The sequence below is a fragment of the Lasiosphaeria miniovina genome, assembly GCF_030549165.1.
Source record: "Lasiosphaeria miniovina strain SMH2392-1A chromosome Unknown B0T26scaffold_5, whole genome shotgun sequence".
NCBI lineage: Eukaryota > Fungi > Ascomycota > Sordariomycetes > Sordariales > Lasiosphaeriaceae > Lasiosphaeria > Lasiosphaeria miniovina.
The window spans coordinates 4,198,683-4,218,987 of NW_026848224.1; the positions used below are offsets into that span (position 1 = coordinate 4,198,683).

At 54.7% G+C, this 20,305-nt stretch overlaps 3 protein-coding genes across 3 annotated transcripts; 1 reads left to right on the plus strand and 2 right to left on the minus strand.

Annotated features, from left to right (window-relative positions):
• Nucleotides 1-5,018: 5,018 nt before the first annotated feature.
• On the plus strand, nt 5,019-8,595 carry B0T26DRAFT_718043 (XFP N-terminal domain-containing protein). The gene is made up of 7 exons (XM_060442357.1): nt 5,019-5,508; nt 5,593-5,830; nt 5,903-6,055; nt 6,119-6,428; nt 6,478-7,242; nt 7,313-8,006; nt 8,166-8,595. The coding sequence occupies exons 1-7, from the start codon at nt 5,271-5,273 to the stop codon at nt 8,207-8,209; spliced, it is 2,442 nt and encodes an 813-aa protein (XP_060294979.1). The 5' UTR covers nt 5,019-5,270; the 3' UTR covers nt 8,210-8,595.
• Nucleotides 8,596-9,527: 932 nt separating this feature from the next.
• B0T26DRAFT_753747 (uncharacterized protein) lies at nt 9,528-10,121 on the minus strand (the record flags this gene model as incomplete). The annotated part of the gene is made up of 1 exon (XM_060445743.1): nt 9,528-10,121. The coding sequence occupies one exon, from the start codon at nt 10,119-10,121 to the stop codon at nt 9,528-9,530; it is 594 nt and encodes a 197-aa protein (XP_060294980.1).
• A 6,001-nt stretch (nt 10,122-16,122) lies between these two features.
• On the minus strand, nt 16,123-17,582 carry B0T26DRAFT_368020 (trimeric LpxA-like protein). The gene is made up of 4 exons (XM_060434653.1): nt 17,100-17,582; nt 16,643-17,005; nt 16,438-16,507; nt 16,123-16,354 (listed from the first exon to the last, which is right to left on the minus strand). The coding sequence occupies exons 1-4, from the start codon at nt 17,315-17,317 to the stop codon at nt 16,328-16,330; spliced, it is 678 nt and encodes a 225-aa protein (XP_060294981.1). The 5' UTR covers nt 17,318-17,582; the 3' UTR covers nt 16,123-16,327.
• Nucleotides 17,583-20,305: the final 2,723 nt, after the last annotated feature.

Sequence of the window (20,305 nt, forward strand, 5' to 3'; positions counted from 1 at the left end):
GCCAGAGCCGCCCAGAACCCCCGGGCCTATCAGAAGCCTCCTCGAGGCCCCACCTACCCCACTGATAGATGAAAACTTATTCGCGAGCACGCGACGCGTTGTCGGACTTTTCCTTCTTTCCCTCCTTAGTTTAGAATCTTCGTCGATAGCACCCAATGGACTGAGTTCACCTCAATGCCTTGCCCTGGTCGTGACAGCCGCAAGGCTTACGGCCCCGTCACGCCTGTTTCAGGCCACATCTGAAAACTGCAATCTCGTGTATCTCGTAATCTCGTGTATCCCGTAATCTCGTGTATCTTGTAATCTCGTGTATCCCGTGCATCTCGTATACATATCTCGTATATCTCGCGTAAATCATATAACCAAGTGCTGTGCCGTGGCTCAAAACTCGGTTGGCCCCAATGCCATCCCAGTTTCCAGTGTCCTTTCTACCCCAGCTCCGCTCCTCTCGTCCCCAATAGGACCAGTTGCCCCTTCAGGGAGAAATAAGATCATGCTACTAAGTCAGCACGATGCTTTGCGCGCCGTAAGGTTATAGTGTTATTAATAAGAACACGCCCTTATCTTATTACAGATGGAGCGTTGCTGAGTCCTAACTAGCAACGACGGACGAATTTAGGAAGCGAAAGCGTCGAATTTGTTTCTACTCCTAGACTCTGCTACGCTGGGGTACTTCTGCGCCTGCGGCCCTCGTTCCCCCGCTAGGCATCGAATTCACGCTGAGCGGCCAAAGACAACAGTCTAGCCTGTGAACGCTTGTTAGTTTGGTTCTCAGAGCAGGGGCCCGATTAGGCCCGATTGGATCTATAAATGTTCGGTATTTCACAGCTGGAAGAGCAAACTCTTCGTAGAAAAGTATATATATTAACTAATGAAGAATAGGTGATTTATTCTCGAATTCCTTTCGTTACATTATTTCTCTGTGGTTGCATCGTTATCTGGGAAAGAGTTGTGAAAATGTAGGCTTAGCGGACCGAACCAACAAACGTTCAGGGATTAGAGTGTAGACCTAGGTACCTAGGTTCGCCAGCAGAATGCATCCTCAGCAGCCTAGCCCGTGGTGAGTTCTGCCTGCGTCATGATGTAAGCTTGAGTTTCACGACCCAGCGACGCTGCCGGGCTTGCCAAACGAACAGGTGGTGGTTCTGCAACGCCTTAACTTGAATCATGGTCAGACTGTCGACCTGGCGGGTTGCGGGGCCATCGACAGGGCAAGTTTCCTTGACGATAAGCTGGCTCTTTAGGTATAAAAATCACGTCACCGGCACCTGTGCCAAATAGAATTGCCTTCCAGAGAGCCTTCCTCGGCATCTACTGTATCATCCATCAACACACCCAGACAATTCTTTACGTTCAATCCGCAATATCGGTGCACAATATCAGTACGCAATATCAGTACGCAATATCAGTACCTTTCCGTCCATTCCGAGAGCTCCACGACGACGTTCATCTTCCATTCAAGATCCTACTTTCCACATATTAGTCGCCATGCCCGCCCAGCAAATGACCCCGGCTCTGCTGCCAAGCAACTATGCGGAGATCCGAATGAGAATATCCAACCGTCAGACCCCTACAGTTCAGGGTGGACGGAAATATATTCGGCACCCCTGTACGAATTTCGTTAAAGATCGTGCGCTAAAATTTAGCGAGGTGAGGACTGCCGTTGCGGCGCGCCATAGGGGGGCGAAACTGACAGTAAAAAGCAAAATAAGATACCTGCTGTAGCTTAGCGTCAGCTCGCTAATTTATAGTGCTCATCTCGCTAGATTTTAACGTTAGAATCTTCTGTCGATTTCAGCGCTCATATTCGCGAATATTCGTCACCCCTGTACGAATATATCGTCGCCCACCCTGCCCCTACTGGCGGGGACAACCGAACGCTGCCTCTCTACACGAACGCAATGACAGAGTGCATCGCCATTGCCACGTACAACAACAAGACGGGGAAACGGAGCTTAGCTCATTGCGCAGGAGGCCCACATGACAGCCTTATCTCGGAATTGGTCAACAGATACATTGACCCGCTTACGGTAGTGGTTATTGTCTCGGGGAGCGACGGCACGAGGGCAGACTTTGAGAGACATTATAATGACTGGATTAACAAGATCCAGACGGAGTTGATGGTGGAAGAAAAAAACGACTGCCTCAAATCCAAAGGGACCGGTACGGCCAGAATTCTCAGGTTTCGGGCACGCGCTTCGTCATGTGCTGGACTGACAAGAATGCGATGCGTGCAGAGGGTGTGGATTCTCGGTCGTTCATTCTGTACCCAGACGGGAGTTACGGGCGTGTTAAGCTTTAGTGGCACCGTCGTAGCCATAGCCGGACATGGACCAGCCCCGGGTTGGACAGGTAGGCGTGCTGGATGTGCCCATTGGGTGCTGGATATCCCGGGAGACGACGGCCAAAATAATCCTTGGAGCTGGATCTCAGGCGAGGTGAGCGGGACCCCTGTTGTAGGTCGGAAGGAAGCTGCAAATCTTACGGTTTTAGGTGGTGGGTACTGGATACCTGTAACAGAACGAGGGGGGGGGGGTTGCGCTGGCAGCAACCCCATGGCCCTTTGTCATCACTAGGCAGTCTTGAATCACGATATTTGGCTGATTTTGCGTCTCCATTGTAGGCGGCTAGTGCTTCTTGACTTTTCTTATAGTTCAACAGCTTCATTTCTCGGATCTAACTAGAGAGGTACCTCGCCTGGAGTAGGTATTTGTACGCAGTACCGTGCCAGGAAGTGCGAACTCGACACGGAACTTAGCGCACGGAACTTAACACTCGTCCAACGCTGACCCTAGTGTTGTTTTCACGCTGGGAATTTGCCCTTAACGGCCGAAATACATACCTAGGTACGTTATCGATACCTTATATTAACGCTCTTTCGCGACTTCTACAGAGGGTAATATTGCCGAGAGGTTCAAATTTATACGACGAGATCGTAGGTACTAAACCTAACTAACCGCCCTACCCACCTAATGAAAGACGCTACTAAGCTCTGCTAAGGTACCAAATTCCCGATTATCGCCAACCAGGTCGCCAACCGGGCACAGTCATCGAGCGGCAGCCTAGCTGCATTGACACGTTATCCTCGAGTCCAAGACGCCGACCGTCTAGACATCCGGCCGTGATTCACCCCGCGGCAGAAACGAGCCGAACACCCCTGGCTCTAGGCGAGGCGTGAGAGCCGAGACCCTTGATTATCCAAAGGACAACCAACAGCGTGTTGCAGGATCAACGATCGATTCAACGTGAAGCAGGTGGGGTACGGGCTGAAGAGATGCAAGGGTTGATCGACAGCGAAAGATCTCCACCTCCAATCATGTCTTCTGAGAAAGCATACGAGGAAGGCCGTTTGCTTCGCTGAGCTACCACTCGACCGCAATCAGGCACGAAGTGAAGCTTGTCCGAGGCCGTAGGCAAATCAGCATAGGCATATCGGGTAAGCAAGCACTGAGCCGCCGCGGCGGGAGGGATGGGTTCCAGGGGTTCTGCTCGCCACGAAACTCACCCAATGAAAAGACCAATGAAAAGATTAAAATTTTATTTGACAGCAAGGGCTACTGAAGCAGCCACGTCAGCAAACTACAACCTCTACGGTGTTTCTGGTAGTATATCTATTGCGGTATGACTCGGATTGATGTCTGCCTCAGACCGCAAATCTTTAGGGCGGCAATATTGTGGATTTGGTACATACCTACTGTCTACTTATTTGTTTCCCACCATTACCTGAGCGGCTGAGCCTGGCGTTTCACGCCCTGAAACATGAGGCAACAGCAACGACGACGAGTCGGCGAGGCCATGTACACTGAATCCTCGTGCTGGCAACACCGTGTCACGATCAGTCAGGATGCCGCTCCATTCCACCTGAAACCGGGACCTGGTCAAGCCCGGGGTTGTTGGGTTCAAGAGTGAACAAGCGGTTAGATGTCTTCCCGGAATGCATGGACTGTTTGGGCATAGGAGGCGTGTATGCTGGCGGTTTTTGGACGTCGCTGAAGCACCATCATTTCCCCATCCACCAAACAGTCTCGCCAGTACTTTAGGCTCTTGTCATTGTCGTTTGCTGCCCACCTCGTCAGCTAGAAAACACTAGCTCGACCTCTTTCCAAATCCTTCCTCAAAATGAGTCATCCTCAGTACCCTCTACAACGGCCGCCTCCTTTCGGGGTTCAGCTCCCACCGCACCTAGCGGTCCCCATGCACCGATACGGGCAAGGCTTAATGCATGTGATGCCTGATTGAGCGAGGGAGCGCCAAGACAAGGTCATATGACCGGCACGTGTAATTTAAGTACATAGGTACATAGGGAAGCGGGGCTTACCCTGACGCGGTTAGACCGCGTCTGCCCCACCAAAGGACCACATTAAGGTCCTCGGCAGGGCAGTGCTCCCGAGCTTCCTCCCTCGATCATCAATTTACCTACCTTTTCACGAATAGCCTACCGCATTCCGTGATCTAGGTGACGATCACCCTTCAGCATGTGGCTACGGGTCATCGTACCAGCGGTTCGAGGGGCTGGGCTCTTCGGAATTTGAAGTGTAAAACCGGACTTTACAAAGCTAATATAACTACCTTCGCTGGAGAGGTTGCACCTCAACCATAAGGGCTGGACTCTACACAACTAATGGGGTTAGTTCACTGCCTGAACTTGGCGAGGCTGGACCTCAGCTATTGGGGATGGGCCTTGGCGATCAGGGGCTCGACACAAGTTGGAGGGTGAGTGTGGGAAGCTGGTGTTCTTAGGCGTTGAGATATTGCTTTCCGAGGACTGTGCTGGTAGTAGCCTAAAATGTTGTAATAATTACCTAATTTCTATAGTTAAAAACCGAGGCTGCTCGTTTGCTCCGCTTTTAGTTAGCTCCCTCGACTACCCGTACTTTTTTGTTTGCAAATAAGACACTGGTGTGCTGTACCGAGGTATTCGTAGCACCTAACCCTAACCCCGGTCTGGTTTGCCGGCCAGAATCAAGCTTGGCTCTGCATCCCAAACACCTACGTCATCGATTCAACGCTTCTTCTACGACTTCCACAGAAGCCAAAACTTTCCCTTCGGAGCCAAAACTTTCCCTTCGGGAAAGTTCAAGTTATACACGACGGGAGCGCAGGTACCAAACCTAACCACCCTACCCACCCTAGAAAGACGCTACTGAACTCTGCCGAAGTACCAAACTCCCGATTATCGTCACAGACTAATACCAGCCAATTGCGACCCGACAGGCACACGGTGCCAATTTGATAATCCCGACATTTTCGAAGCAGAAATACGCCTCAAAATGGGCAACGGGCAAATTCCCGTGGCCAATCCGCCAGCGCTGCCGTCACACCTCCCCGACAGCATTCTCGAGCTCGGCGCCCGGGTTGATCGGAGGCCGTTGCCCGACCATGTTCGCGAGTCGCTCCGCGGCTTCCAACGCGCGGCATGCTACATCGCCTCCGCCATGATATTCCTGCGCGATAATGTCCTCCTCGAATCCGAACTGCAGCTCGACCACGTCAAGCCGCGTCTGTTGGGTAATTCATCACCAGCCTACCATTTTCTCGGCTTCTTTTTCGTCCCTTCCTGCGATCGTCAACGGCCAAGCTGACTGCCCCAAGGCCATTGGGGAACGTGCCCGGGCCTCATCCTTGTCTGGTCCCACCTCAGTCTGCTCATCCGCAGCCATGACCTGGACATGATCTTTGTCATTGGGCCGGGCCACGGCGCCCCAGCTGCCTTGGCGGCGCTCTGGCTCGAGGGTTCGCTTGAGAGATTTTACCCTGGCGAGTACGACTGTGATACAGCCGGCCTGCGGAACTTGATCACCCGGTTCTCCGTCCCCGGGGGGTTTCCCAGGTGAGGGTCGCTCACCCTAATTGCTGTGTCGCAGAGTACCACGCGCTTCGTCTGCTAACAACCATGCTGCAGCCACATCAACGCCGAGACCCCCGGGTCCATCCACGAGGGTGGCGAGCTGGGATACGCCCTTGCGGTCTCGTTCGGAGCTGTCATGGACAATCCCGATCTGGTTGTGACCTGCGTGGTTGGAGATGGCGAGGCCGAGTCGGGCCCCACGGCGACGTGAGTCAGGTGAGTCCGTGACTGATTTCTGCGTGTGACACTGACGTTACGTGCAAACACCAGAGCGTGGCATTCCATCAAATTCCTCGACTCCCGCGAGTCTGGCGCCGTTATCCCCATCCTCTACGTCAACGGGTTCAAGATCAGCGAGCGGACAATTTTCGGTTGCATGGACGACAAGGAGCTGATCTGCCTGTTTGCTGGATACGGATACCAGGTAAAGATGGTCGAGGACCTGGCCAATATCGACGATGAGTTGAGCAGCGCATTGGAGTGGGCGCTGGTCGAAATCAAGAAAATACAGCACGCCGCGCGCTCTGGAAATCCAATTGTGAAACCGCGATGGCCGATGCTGGTGCTACGGACGCCAAAGGCAAGAAAGCACCCTTGAGTTTACTCAACGGCCAAGCTAACGACAGCAGGGATGGGGTGGACCAAAAGAAATCGACGGCAAGATTATCGAAGGCTCCTTTCGCTCTCACCAAGTTCCATTACCCAAGGCTAGTAGCGACAACTCGCAGCTCGGTGCTCTGAAGAACTGGTTGTCTAGTTACCGCATCGACGAGCTCATCAAGGAAGGCCGACCTACGGATTCGATCGTTAGCATCCTCCCGCAGAACAGAGACAAGAGGCTTGGACAGCTGGAGGCCACCCATAACCCGTACGTCGGTCTCAAGGCGGTCGACTGGAAAGGCTTTGCAGTTGAAAAAGGCACCGACCAGAGCTGCATGCAGGTCACAGGGACATACCTCGACAGGGTGTTCCAGGAGAACCCCACGAGCATCCGACTTTTTTCTCCCGACGAGCTAGAGAGCAACAAGCTCGGCGCCATCCTGGACCACACGCAGCGGAACTTCCAGTGGGACGAGTATTCGCGCGCCAACGGCGGCCGGGTCATCGAGGTGCTGTCGGAGCACGACTGCCAGGGCTTCATGCAGGGATACACGCTCACCGGCCGCACCGCCCTGTTCCCCAGCTACGAGTCGTTCCTAGGCATCGTGCACACCATGATGGTGCAGTATTCCAAGTTCGTCAAGATCGCCCGGCAGGTCAGCTGGCGCGGAGACCTTGCGTCCATTAACTACATCGAGACGAGTACTTGGGCACGGCAAGAGCACAACGGCTTCTCGCACCAGAACCCGTCCTTTATTGGCGCCGTGCTTAATATCAAGGCCGAGGCAGCGAGGGTGTGTACTCGGACTCTCAGCCCCTCCTTCGACGCAAATGTTTGAAGCGACTGACTCGAGCGGTAATCAGGTCTACCTCCCGCCCGACGCCAACTGCTTCCTCAGCACCGTCCAGCACTGCCTACAGTCGCGCAACTACACCAACCTCATCATCGGGTCCAAGCAGCCCACGGCAGTGTACCTGTCGGCGGAGGAAGCCGAAGAGCACTGCCGGCTCGGCGCTAGCATCTGGCACTTTGCCTCGTCCCCGGACACAGACGCACCGTCCGCTGCGGACCCGGACGTGGTGCTGGTGGGGATCGGCGTCGAGGTGACGTTCGAAGTGGTCAAGGCGGCCGAGCTGCTGCGCACGCTGGTCCCCGCGCTGCGCGTGCGCGTCGTCAACGTCACGGACCTGATGATCCTGCCCGCCGAGTCGCGGCACCCGCACGCGCTCAGCGCTGCCCGTTTCGCCGACATCTTCACAACCGACTCCCCAATCCTGTTCAACTACCACGGCTACCAGACCGAGCTGCAGGGCCTGCTGTTCGGCCGCGCGGGCCTCCACCGCATGGCCGTCGACGGCTACCGCGAGGAGGGCTCCACCACCACCCCCTTCGATATGATGCTCGTCAACCGCGTCAGCCGGTTTGACGTCGCCGCCCGCGCGCTGCGCGCCGGCGTGGAGAGAAACCTGGACGTGAAGCAGCGGCTCGGCGCATGTCTTGAGGATATCCGGCGCAGGGTCGAGGATGTCAGGGCGTTTATTGCCGAGCATGGCGAAGGTGAGTTTACACCCCCGTCCCCCTTCCCCTCGTCCCTCCGTCCCCCCGTCCCCCCGTCCCCCCCGTCCCCTTCTCCCGGCCCCCTCAAAAAAAATCCCCTCTTTCCTTGTCATAGGCATTAGATTTGTGGTTTCTGACGCTTTGTGTTATCTGTTGCAGACCCCGACGACATGTATGCGCTGCCCGTGTTTGATAAGCACTAAGTTAGGGCGCTTTTTGTACAACCTGGCAAGTGCGTATTCAAGATTGTCACGACGGATCAAGAGTTTGGCCTGTGTGACGGTACTACTTAGATTTGGGATTTTAATCAATGATTCATTATTTGAAAATGCTGATTTTCAGGGTGGCTGTATTCGCATGTTTATGTGATATTGAAATTGAATGCGGGTCTTTGGCAGGGTTCTAGGCCTAGGACTGCTGACTTGCGATGAGTCCTGAGTCAGTTCAGGTCAGCCTGTAGTTATTCCAAATCATCAGAAGCATGGCAACCCTCTTAACGGCACAAAGCCAGCTGAATGAGGCAGGAGACTACCTGCTTTCTCTCCGGTATAAATAGGGTGAGCACGTGTTTACAAAGACGGAAGCACGCCTGGGTCTTATCCACCAGAGATGGACGAGACAGGCAAAGGTAATGCAAAGGAGGGATGTTTTTTCATGAACTGTGCTGACTATCTAGTTAGGTAGCAATTAGGTAATAATTAGGTACCTGATTAATTATCTGCTTACCAGCAGGTCGCAACCAGCGCAGATCCCCGGGCAAGCCAAATGCAACCTAGCGGTTAAGAGAGGTCCAGCTTCTCACAACCCCACTTCTCAGAAGCCAAACCTGCGCCTGCAGGCCTGGGGACCAGCGTTGACATTGAAAAGGCGGTCTAATTAGGTGCTCTGTGCGGGACCTGCCCGGCCCTGCCCGGGCTCCCTAGACCATGCCGAAAGTAGTAACGTCTCTCTGACACCACTCCGAGGGTCCAGCCCCTGCTGATCGAGCCCCAGCCTCATCACCGAGGGGTCCAGCCCCTGTTGATCGAGCCCCAGCCTCATCACCGAGTGGAAAGTTCAGCTTCCACAACTTCCCAGGGTCCAGCCCCTGTTGATCGAGCCCCAGCCTCATCACCGAGGGGTCCAGCCCCTGTTGATCGAGCCCCAGCCTCATCACCGAGTGGAAAGTTCAGCTTCCACAACTTCCCAGGGTCCAGCCCCTGTTGATCGAGTCCCAGCCTCATCACGGAGGGGTCCAGCCCCTGTTGATCGAGCCCGCCTCATCACCGAGTGGAAAGTTCAGCTACCACAGCTTCCCAGGGTCCCAGCCCCTGTTTGTGGAGGCCCATCCTCACCAAATGGGAAGTATTTGCATGTCCGTTGCCTTTTCCAAGCTCTGCCTCCCGAGAGATCCAGCTCACGGGATTTCCTCGCTCACCCAGGTAGTCTGCTGCCCGGGTGCTTCCACGCCTGCACATCACCGACTCTCAAGGACCTCTGGCCTGCCGTCCGGCCCCCGTTCGTTCTTGGTGATACACCCTGTTAAATGGGGAGCGATTGAGAGCCCGAGAGAGTGGTAGCGCAGAGGAGGACGGGGCCGCTGCCCTCGCGTCCAAACACGCCATCGGGTCGGAGAATGAAGGAGCTACCGTCAACGCTGTGGGGGAGGCGGGAGGTGTGGTACATCCAGAACCTGGCGCCGGGTGTCGGCCTGGGTCTCCCGCTCGAATTATCGGCTCTGGAGAGGACGCTGCCGCGTCCGACGCGATGCATCCCCTCGGCTATCCTCTGGACCGCGTTCCTGAACTCGTCCACGAACCCCGAGTGGCTGGGCGACGTGCCGCTGGCGATGATGACGATGGTGTTGGCGTCAATGAACTGCGTGGCTAGAGTATGCACGAAGCCATCGCTCATGTTGCCCCCAGCAACGTGGCACATGGTGCGTTGGCGGGTGACGGTGTTGAACGTGGCGACGACGGTGCAATCTGTCATGGCCGTCGTGTACAGGGAGTGATCGGGGCGCCTGGGTTCCACGGGGTACATTTGGTATTGCATGTGCATGCGGACCTCGGTGTAGAATCCCGGGGCCGGATGCGGAATCCCGGTTGTCGATGGCTGGGGATAGAGGGCCGACATTGTGGAGATGTAGAGATACGGCGGACGGGGAGAAAGGTGGCCACAGGTGGGATCGGTGCGTAGATGGTCTACAGGAGATGTTGGTGAATGCTGAAGATATACGGAATGGAGCAAAGGGGATTAAGTGGTGACAGGATGGGGATTTGAACGATGGAGCGAAGTGGATTAAGTGGTGACAGGATTGGGATTTGAACGATGGAGCGAAGTGGATTAAGTGTTGACAGGATGGGGATTTGAATGATGGTGCTTCTGTGACGTCTAGAACCGCCAGAACGACGCTGCTCTTATAGAAAAACGGCCGTGAATTTCATGACGAAGCTTGTCATGTGCCCATCTTCGGACGCAACGAACGGCGGCCAGCCGCCCCAACTGGGCCAACAGTGGGAGTGAAAACAACATCAACACACAACCTGGCCGCGTGCTCTTTGCCACGGCGCAGTGAGAGGGATACCAGTTCACTAATCTAACAGTTTCAATTCGGGAACTAAACCTCACTCCTTACGGCGCTGCTCAACCAGAATTTCCCATCCTCGGAAGGACCGAGCCACGCCACAGGTGGTAGCTTACATGGTCCGTTTTGCCCTCCCCATGAATAAACAAAACTCTACTCCCGTGGCGTGAAATTTCGAATTGTGATTCTCGTATTAGTGATTGTCTCTCCCAGCGTGGTTTCGTGCCAGGAAATATGACGGGGAATTTGCATCACGTCAAACACGCTGCGTCAGGGCGCGGCTAGGTGCTAACATAGCTGGCTCTAGTCCCGCCAGCCCTGATAATGATCGAAGGGTTATTGGCGAGGACGCCAACCACGATTCCGCAACTTGTGCTGTGCCAATTCCGCAACTTATGCTGTGCCGTCGTTTTGCCGCACTCAAGTCTGACGGATTTGAGTTTACAACAGCGCTATCACGATAACAAACCACTTAGCCGACAGCGAGTGCAACACCCGGGAACGTGCAAGGCACAGCCGCGGGCGATCTTGGGATTACTATCTGGCTCTTCTCGCGAAGTGCTCCGTGGTCGGCCTCACAGACCTGATCGGGATGGTATTATAACGGCAGCATCCCGGGCCGTCGTCGCCAACATTACTGTGTGACAATGAGAAGCGGCTTCGCAGTTTCGAAACACGACCTTCAACCCGCGCCCCCTCCCCTCCCCCATTTTCAGATCGACGATTGCTCAGAGATCATTATTTGCTGTGATTGATGAGGATATTTTTAGTTCTTTAATGACGCGTCCCAATAATCGCCAACACCCTTTTCCCCAGACAATTCCCCCCAGACAATTCCCCCAGACAATTCCCCCAAGAGAATTCCCCAAGACAATTCCCCCCAGACAATTCCCCCCAGACAATTCCCCCCATCCGAGGCGAAACACGACAGGTCTCTGTCATCTAGTAAGCAAGCCCCTTGACCCGGTAAGATGGTTGTACCTGTTGTACCTGTTTTGGGTAGGATGGCTTTTTTCGGACATGGCAGCTGGGGGGCAATTTTGGAAATTGGGTTCCCGCTCCCGGGCCTCCAATTCATGTCGAGAGTCCGGAAAGGATTGCTAGGGCGCATTACTCTCCACCACAAGAGACTGCCACTTTCCAGGCTCTTACTCGCTCACGAGGCGCACATGATCCCGCGAATAATCCTCCGCCGAGTGCGTTGAGGGTACCTAGCCTAGACGGCTCAGTGAGTGAGCAACACTGAGGCGGGGGTTTATTTCCGAAACTTCTCGGCGCTCATTTCCACAGTGTCAAAGGGACACAAGGGACCGTTTCGAAGATACTTTGGGGAACTCCGAGAGCGGCTGCTTGACGTGCCGAGCAGGACATAGGTAATCACCTCATTCCTGGTTGGCTCCCGATGAGGAATGCGGCCGACACCAATACCATGGCATCCCCGTCATGCACAACCCAACTCGGACAGCTTTCCAGCCCTTCCCGCATTACAATGCTCCCGGGTACGAGCACTTGCGCAACGGCACGAGCACTTGCGCAACGGCACGAGCACTTGCGCAACGGCACACGAGATGTGCCGTGCGCGCGGCGAGTTCTTACTCGAGGTGCGTATAATAGTGCCCGTATTTGTGAGACGCACACGCGAGTTGAATCGTCGGTGCCTCCCGCTCGCGCCTCCCTCTCGCGCCTCCTAGTGAGTTGTGTGGGTGATCGGCTATGCATTCTAATCAGCCGCATCTTGTCCTCATACACGGCATGGCCGACACGAAGTTGCCGCCCACGTGTCCGGCTATGGGTATGGGCGGTCATATTTATGTAGATACGGAAGACCGAGCTTTGCTGATATATTACCTGCACTCCTCTTTGGCTTCGTGCCCCCGACATCGCCGCCATCGTCTTCTAACCCCTGTTTCAAGCAGGGGAACCGAGCACACCTTCCATCCTGTTTTCTATGCGCCCAGCGATAAACACTCCTCCGTCCCTCTTTCTTTCTACAGCACTACCTCTCTTCACAATATTTTCTCAGGAATTCTAACTCTAACGACACCTTTGTCTGCAGTTTTTGCTACTAACTTTCCTGTTTTTTTTTCCGCTGTTTTTGTCCAGGCGTGGTCTGTTTCCTCCTTTACAAACCACCACCACCCAGAGGCCGCAATCACCATCACCATCCCTAACCGCCAACCTCCAAAGCAAATCACAAGGGAACGGAATGAGGAAATTGCGAAGGAGCAAGGTGATCAGCAAGGAATCATCACTCACCAAACGAGCTCAACAGCACGAATGGGGGTCGCGTGTCATGGATGACATCCGTGCGCCGTGAGGATGCATTGCCACCTACCTTAGGTTCCCATCCTGTCCTTCGCGCCCTGAAATCCGGATGCTGTCAGCGTGCCCGAAAGACGAGAGCCCGAAAATGCGCCAAAACTCGGCCGCCGGGGTGTGGCATTGCCCTACCAAGCGGGGTCTTACCTAGGCCCTAATCTGCAGACCGGTTAAGACCAACTTCGACGGTTCCTCCTCATGTGTACTCGCCGGCGCCGAGGGCTCGACGAATGACTCGCGACTACTTATCCTGGCTGTCACTAAAGGGCTCAAGATTCCACCGAAAAGGTATTACCTCGCTGATGCGGGCTTCGGCATGAGGCGCGGAGTCGTCGTACCTTTCTTCAGGACTCGGCAGGACTGGCGAGAGGCGCCAAATAAACCGGTAACACGGAAGGAGCTGTACAACCTACGGCATAGTCGATGCGTGTGAAGGTCGAGCAGGTATTTTGTTGGTTGAAGAGAAGGTCGAGCAGGTATTTGGTTAGTTGAAGAGAAGGTCGAGCAGGTATTCGATTGGTTGAAGAGAAGGTCGAAGCTGATTAGGGAGTCGGCGCCGGAGTACTCGATCGATGCATAGATTCATCTGGTATATGCTTGTACATGCCTGTACAATTTTATCCATCGCCAGCGGCAGTTCGATGAAGGCATTACGGAGTCAGAGAGTCTTTTCCTTAGCGCAGCGAAGCTCAGGGCCGACCGGACTGTGGCTGGGAGATCCTCATTAGAAATTCGGCGCCGAGCCGCCGTCAAGACCTTTGATCAGTGGTCCAGGGTAAATAGGAGTCGGAAACGGCGAGACACTCCTTACGCCTATACCTTCCTACCTAACCACCACGAAAAAGATCACGACTTTTTATTACTCCTGGACCTGCCTACCACCCTGTTGCTCGCGCCGCTGCTTTATTTCCCTCACGAACCTTTCTACCCTTACCGGCCTCAAAGAATTCTTTGTACTATTCCACGCCACGGCTTTTATTGGGTCCTGCAGTATATCCATCACATCCATCGTCGTGTCCGGCGACAAACCCCGTAGCAATTTTACCTGGAAATTCTTAATGGCCTTCTCGAGGCGCCAACTGGCCTTTTATTTCCTAGCTCTTTGGCCCCCATCTCAATCGCCTCAGCCAACAGAGCAGTCCCTTGTGCCTGGGTAAGTGGTCGCCGCCGATAAGGACCCCGACTTTCGTCCTCGCTTGACGATGAAGCCGAAGATGAACTGTCAATACTAATGGTCGCGAGAGCCTTCCTTTCTTCGGGCGATTTTTTCTTCATCCTGGCCAAGCATTCCTCGGCGGTACGCGCATGGGAACCAGTGGCTTTTTCGCTGCTGAGAATTTCATCCACGAGGTCCTTCGCATTCGAATTTCCTAGCACAAAGGCACTGGACTTCATCCACCGACTGTCTCGACCGAAATTCGACTCCAAATGCGCCCAATCGTCATCGCTTGCATAGACCCTTCCGGTCTCTTCACTGAAGGAAGCACCTGAGCGCTCCTCCAACAGCCACTTCACCTGCTCCCACTTCTCCTTGAGGATATTCCAGGCATCCTGACACTGTGAATATAATAGGTTGGCACCCAGGGTCCGCTTGTTTATTTCCCTCGCCCAGGATTCGTATTCACTATGAAGAAAACCACCTCCTTTGGCGCCGGGATTGGTGGTTATAAGCCTCCCTTGCGACTACGAGATGTGGATCTCCTCGATCAATTCGTAGCTGAGCTCAAGAGTCCACGTGAAGCGTGCCTTCTTCGACCTTGCGCCGGCCTGACTACCGCCCCCGGCTTGACTGTCTGCCGGACTGTCTGTTGCTCCCGGAGCAGTCCGCTTTCTAGGCCGCTGAGGGGATTCCCGAATCGGGAGAGCCTCTTGCGGCAGTTGGCTCGGCAAATCGGCATCGTCATTCTCTGCACGGTCGGAAAGGTCGTCTTCGTACGACGACGCCGGGTCTCCGGCCTAGCTGACGTTGTCGTCAGCCGAGGACTCCGAGGCGGAGGGCCAGTCAGGGGAAGGATGTCGGCCTACTTGCCGCATCGTGAGGACTTGGTGAGAGCTTCGTACGGTTGTTGCGCGGGCTTGAAGAACAACACAGAGATCAAGGCTTGTTTACTTCATGAACAAAGGTTCAGGGCGCAAGACGACGAAAACATGAAAGATTCGGCGGGGAGAGGCATCACGTAAGGCATCAAGGGTCCGGATAGGTGCCCAATCTAGCCAAATTCGGCCTTCCCGCTTTGCATGGGGGCCCTGCGAGCTACTTGGACGCTTCCCCACTGTAATTATGCGGTGGCGTTGTACTCTTGGCATCTTTTGTGCAATTGCTAGCTAACCAAGGGACCGCTAACCGGGCCACTCGCTCACGTTGGATTTCGCATTACATACTACCGCCCTGTTAACGATTCGACGTCCCGATTGCTCGACCCGGCGACCTGCATCTCAGTACCTCTCTAAAAAGCCACTACCTTACCTACCTAGGCAACACGGGAGAGAGGCTAGGACGACCGGTCTGTAGATCATGGCCCTAGTGGGCCGCCCGTGGGGAAGTTCTGTCAGCACTAAATTCTGATTTTCAAGGTTCTCTACGCGCCGCGATGATCCAACCGCCATCGATTGCCAAGACTTCGAGAGCTGCTACGTATTTTCATGGTTATTAATCATGCCTATTCCTCCGTCATCCATTCTTAACTCTTGAACTTGGCCCAGGTTTCAGCAAAGGGGAGCAGATCAAATGACAAAAGCAACAACCTGGTGCAAAAGCAACAACCCTGTGCAAAAGCAACAACCCTGTGCGGAAGCCGCTCCAACTCGAAACCCCGAATCCACGAAAACAACATCCATCCCCTCTCAAAGGAATACGGCACCACGGGGCTTCGAATTAGTTCCAACAGTTCCAGGCAGACAAAATCGCCAAACACCGACCCCCCCAGATAAGAACTGCTTTTTTCTCCTCACGTACAAGTTGTCGCTTTATTTACCCCCAAACTCCGGCAAGCTTCTCGCACGACTCCCACATTCAAAACGAGTAATACCTGGTTCAAAACCAGACCAGATAATCGAAAGAAGAATACATCACCACCCTACTCTTCGTTGCCAGAGCCCATATCCAGCCCAAATTTTGACGGTAAACAACATTCGCTCACGGTTACCAGTTGTGCCTCGCTCGTGAAGCTTCGTCGAAAGTCCAACGGCCAATCAATTCGCGCCCAGTAACAAAAAAAGAGAAAACATGCTGTTCATCAGGGCGAAGAGCATGGCCGTAAGAGCAACCGCAGCCATGGTCTCGGACTGACAGAGCATTCTCCAGGACGCCCGCTGATCCCGGAGAATCGGGGGCTCATGGCGCTGCGGCTGGGCGTGTCTCGGCACCCGCGACCCCCTCGAAAGTCCGTCGAGGGCATTAATCTCCATCTCGAGGTCTTTGCGGCAGAGATTGCGGTTATGCGCGAGTGCGCCCCCTAGCGTGGTGACGGTATCGCTCACCATGGTTGGTTCCATATTTTCAAGTGATTGGATGATGCGGGCCGGCACGCCATGCGCCAACGTCATTGACGGTATGTTCTTGGTCACAACACTTCCAGCGCCAATCACAGCGCCGTCCCCGATTGTAATCCCGTCCCTAGAACAGGAGCCAGCACGGTGATCAATCAGTAAGGAGCCAATCGGAAAGAGGCACGTCTGTGCCGTACCGGGAAATGGGTTGGTGGGAGTGGACTGGCAAAAATGGCCACATGGTCCGACAGTTTGAACTTACAGGATGGTTACATTGGCACCTATCCACACGTTATCCCCAATGGTAATCGGCCGACCGATGCTCACAGGCTCTGCTAAACGCGCCTGGGGTTGCATTTCATGGCTTACGCCGACAAGAACGCAGTTGGGTCCAATGTTGCAATCTCTGCCGATGGTGATATCTGCCACGGGCGTGTCCATGATCATGCACCCTCGGTTGATAAAGGTCGAACCGCCGACGGCCAGCCGCAAGCCGTAGTCAGCAAAGAATGGGGGTTTTACGAATGGAGTTTGCGCTTTTCCTTTTTTGCACGGATTGCTGAGCGCTTCGTCATGCGTGATAGGAGTGCCGTCGTTGCTTCGGTCGCGCACTGGCCGTATAATGCTGGATGATGTATCAGTACTCGTGTCGCTCACTGGGTCTTGTTTGCGCCTTGTTGCTTGGCCGCGGGAGAGGTAGTTTCGGTAGTTTAACTCACTCAAGCCACAGACGGCTCCTCACGACCGGGGGAGCATCTTCTGGAGTCTCGTTGAATATCCGACAAGCCTGCATGCAGCGGTTCCGTACTGCGCGGAAGTCGGAATTGCCAGCTGGAAAGGCAACGCCAGGCCTCCGAGAAAGTTCCGGCTGCTCAAGGCCTTCAATGGCGCTCTCCGCCGCGCTGTCCATGTTCTCTGGCTCCATGAAATCGTCCATGGCGCATTGGACTGCTGCTTACTATCAAGCGTAGATGGAAGTTGTCAGGTGCATAAAGATCGGCCCTTTCCTCCAAGTTGCTGCTTCCCACTGCACAGTTCGTCGTCGGAATCATCAGCTGTTCTTACGGGCTGTCGCCGAGATTCGGAGGCTGACGAATAACGATGATTGTCTGGCAAAGAAGGGTAGAAAAAGATGGACGCGGGCCGGATTTGCGCAAAGATCTGCAGTAAGCCCGGTTGCTGTCAACGCCACACAAATTCGACGAGACTTGGCCGACACCCTCTTGCTCAATTACGAGATATTCAGCAGTGCTATCGGACCGAGGCAAGCCAATGGGCGCAGTGAGCGTGAAGCCGGCGTGCGGAGAAAGCATGTACCGGCTGGCGACAATGCGGCGTGGTTTCTGCTCGCCTCCGTAGTGCCTCAAACTTGTGTCTTGGATATCGTTGTCCGGCGCAATCGCTATTGTGCGCGCGCCCAGGAGTCGCTGGCGGGGGAGTGTTGGGCGACGGGGGGTGAAAGACGTATTCATAGTCGTGAACTAGCGATGGTGGCGGGAGGAGGGCTGAAGAGACGACTAACCAGGCCTTCATTTTTGCACGCCGATCCATTTGGCGAACTGGGATTAATTCGATCCTTATGTTCAGAACGTAACGGCACAGAGCAGGCAAGCCGGCAGAGACGGTGAATTTGAGCCCTCGAGCGATTTTGACGCCTTTTGGCCGGTTCGCACGACTGTACCGAGCCACACGTTCGAATCTGTCTGCAGGCGAATAGCAGGCAACACGGTGCCGCCCATCTCACGCATGGGTTTGGTGCGGTTCCAACCATGTGTCGGTTGCTGAGTGGGCGTGTGGTGCAAGGCGGACCCCCTGGGCAGCTTCCTGCAAGATCTGCCCTGTTCGTACATGTACATGACCGGAAGTCATCCCAGAGGCCGGCTGAGCATGCCGGCCCGTCGTGTGACCAGCCTCGGGGCTGCTCTAATGCCCCTTCCGGGTTGGGCCTGATGCAGACGGCCGTTTGCGCTCACGCCATGTTTGCCGCCCGAGACAGGAATAGACCAGCACTAGGATGCAGGTCATATGCGCTAGCTCGTTCCCAGAGGCCCCGAAAAAGTTGAGATGTGACAGAAACGACCAGCGCTGGCGCTCCCGACCAGGCCACTTCTGCGGAACAGGCAATTGATGTCCAACGGCTGAGGGGTTTTGGGATGGCCGTCGATTGAGAAGTGGCACGGCAGTTGCGCCTCGACGGCGTCGTTGCCAATCGCCAAGTCAACCCGTCATTCTGCCCGCCAAGAATCATCTTCGATGACCCAAAACCCGAATCCATGGCGTGCTGCAGTGCGTATTTTCACGCTTGTGGACCGCCCCACAGCAGACCCGGCCATTCCGCTGCGTCCGCGGACGCCTCGTCGAGCATTATCTGGACCCGGCAGTCGTGAAGTTTGGCCGGGAAGTCAAATCCGGCGACTTGTCCCGTAATATCCGTCGCACTCGCCCCCCTTGGCCCTTGCGACCCCCGTCGGTGTTATTTGTTCCCGCTGCTGATGCCTCTCCCCACGGCCATAGTCCACACCGATAAGCCCTACCGCCAATATTGCGCGGAGAATGGCATCCGCATGCCTTGGTTCTAGGCCCAGAGCGGTAGGTACGGCGCAACCAGGGTCATGGTCCGGCCGTGGCTGTAGCGCCCGGGTTCTCCACTTTTTGTCAATTGCCGGGGCAGCAGAGCGATGTCTCGAACATGCAGTCTACACTCCAATCCAGGGATTGTCACGGAGTCCGCGGGGAATGACGAAAAATGCCAGAATTCGAGCCTCTGACGAGGGTGCTGCTAGAGCTATGGTCCATCTCTCCTCGTCATGCATCCTGCTATGTCCCGACCGGCCGCGTCAACCGTGTATGCCTGACTGACAATTGGCCAAGACCAAGTCTCGGCGTACATTGCAATCTGCGCGAACTACATGTCAATAAGCGGGCAAAGCGAGTAGGCCACTCGAAACGTCGCGGACACTGGACTGCTCACAGCAGTAGCGTCTCTGGAAGACGGGAGAGGCGCCAGGGGAACAGTGCCGAATGGAGATAAAATGAGCGGTCGATGCTTCCAAGGGGCGTAGATGGTAGGAAGGAGGAAGGCATGTACAGATCGCGGGCCTGGGCCCCCGACCCATGAGATGTGGGGCAGGTACGCGGCTGCAGCCGCGATTTATGCTGCTACGAACGAGAAGCCCGGGAGGCGGAAGGGACCCGGTGCGGCAAGGAGAAGTAGCAAATGCAGCCTAGCTGGATTGCATGACGAGAGTTTTGCAAATTACACAGTAAGCCGACAGGCTCTGATGTCGTGCCATTTGTGACTGGTTGGGAGGCAAAGGGCGGTGACAGCTGGAGGGGGGGCAAATGCAGGGCAGGAACCCTGCCGGGGAGGGGGGTCTTAGAAAAGCTTGCCTCAAGTATGCTAGGGCAGTAACAGGGGCTTGTTAGCTGGAAAAGTCGCATTCTGGCTGCAACACACTTAGGTCTACCTTTTCTAGCACAACGCGATAGAAGTGCCAAACCGTATATATTCTTCCAACACAGTCTTCCTAGCGAATTGGATCTTTTGTACCCAGAAAAGGATCGCCCGGCCATTCCTTTCATCTTCGTAAAACAGATCGAATAGCTACAACAGAGACCAAATGCTTAACATAGTTCCTTTCTCAGTCCGCGACTTCCAAACTCTCTTCCTACCTTTCGGCTCTCTAGATAAGGACTCTTCTCGCCTCGCACCCGCGCCCATAGAATAGATAGACAATAATTAACTCAGTTGCTCAATGTGACTCCCTGTAACTCGTGAATATATAATCGTAACTCAGTAGCTTGTGTATTCGAATCGCGACCGTACCTTATTTCTTTCCTGGGCACCTATCGCCAGGTGGCCAAGAAAGAAAGAAGGGTTCCTTTTACCCGGAGGAGCTAGCTTCCAACAGAGCTTCTGAGCTCC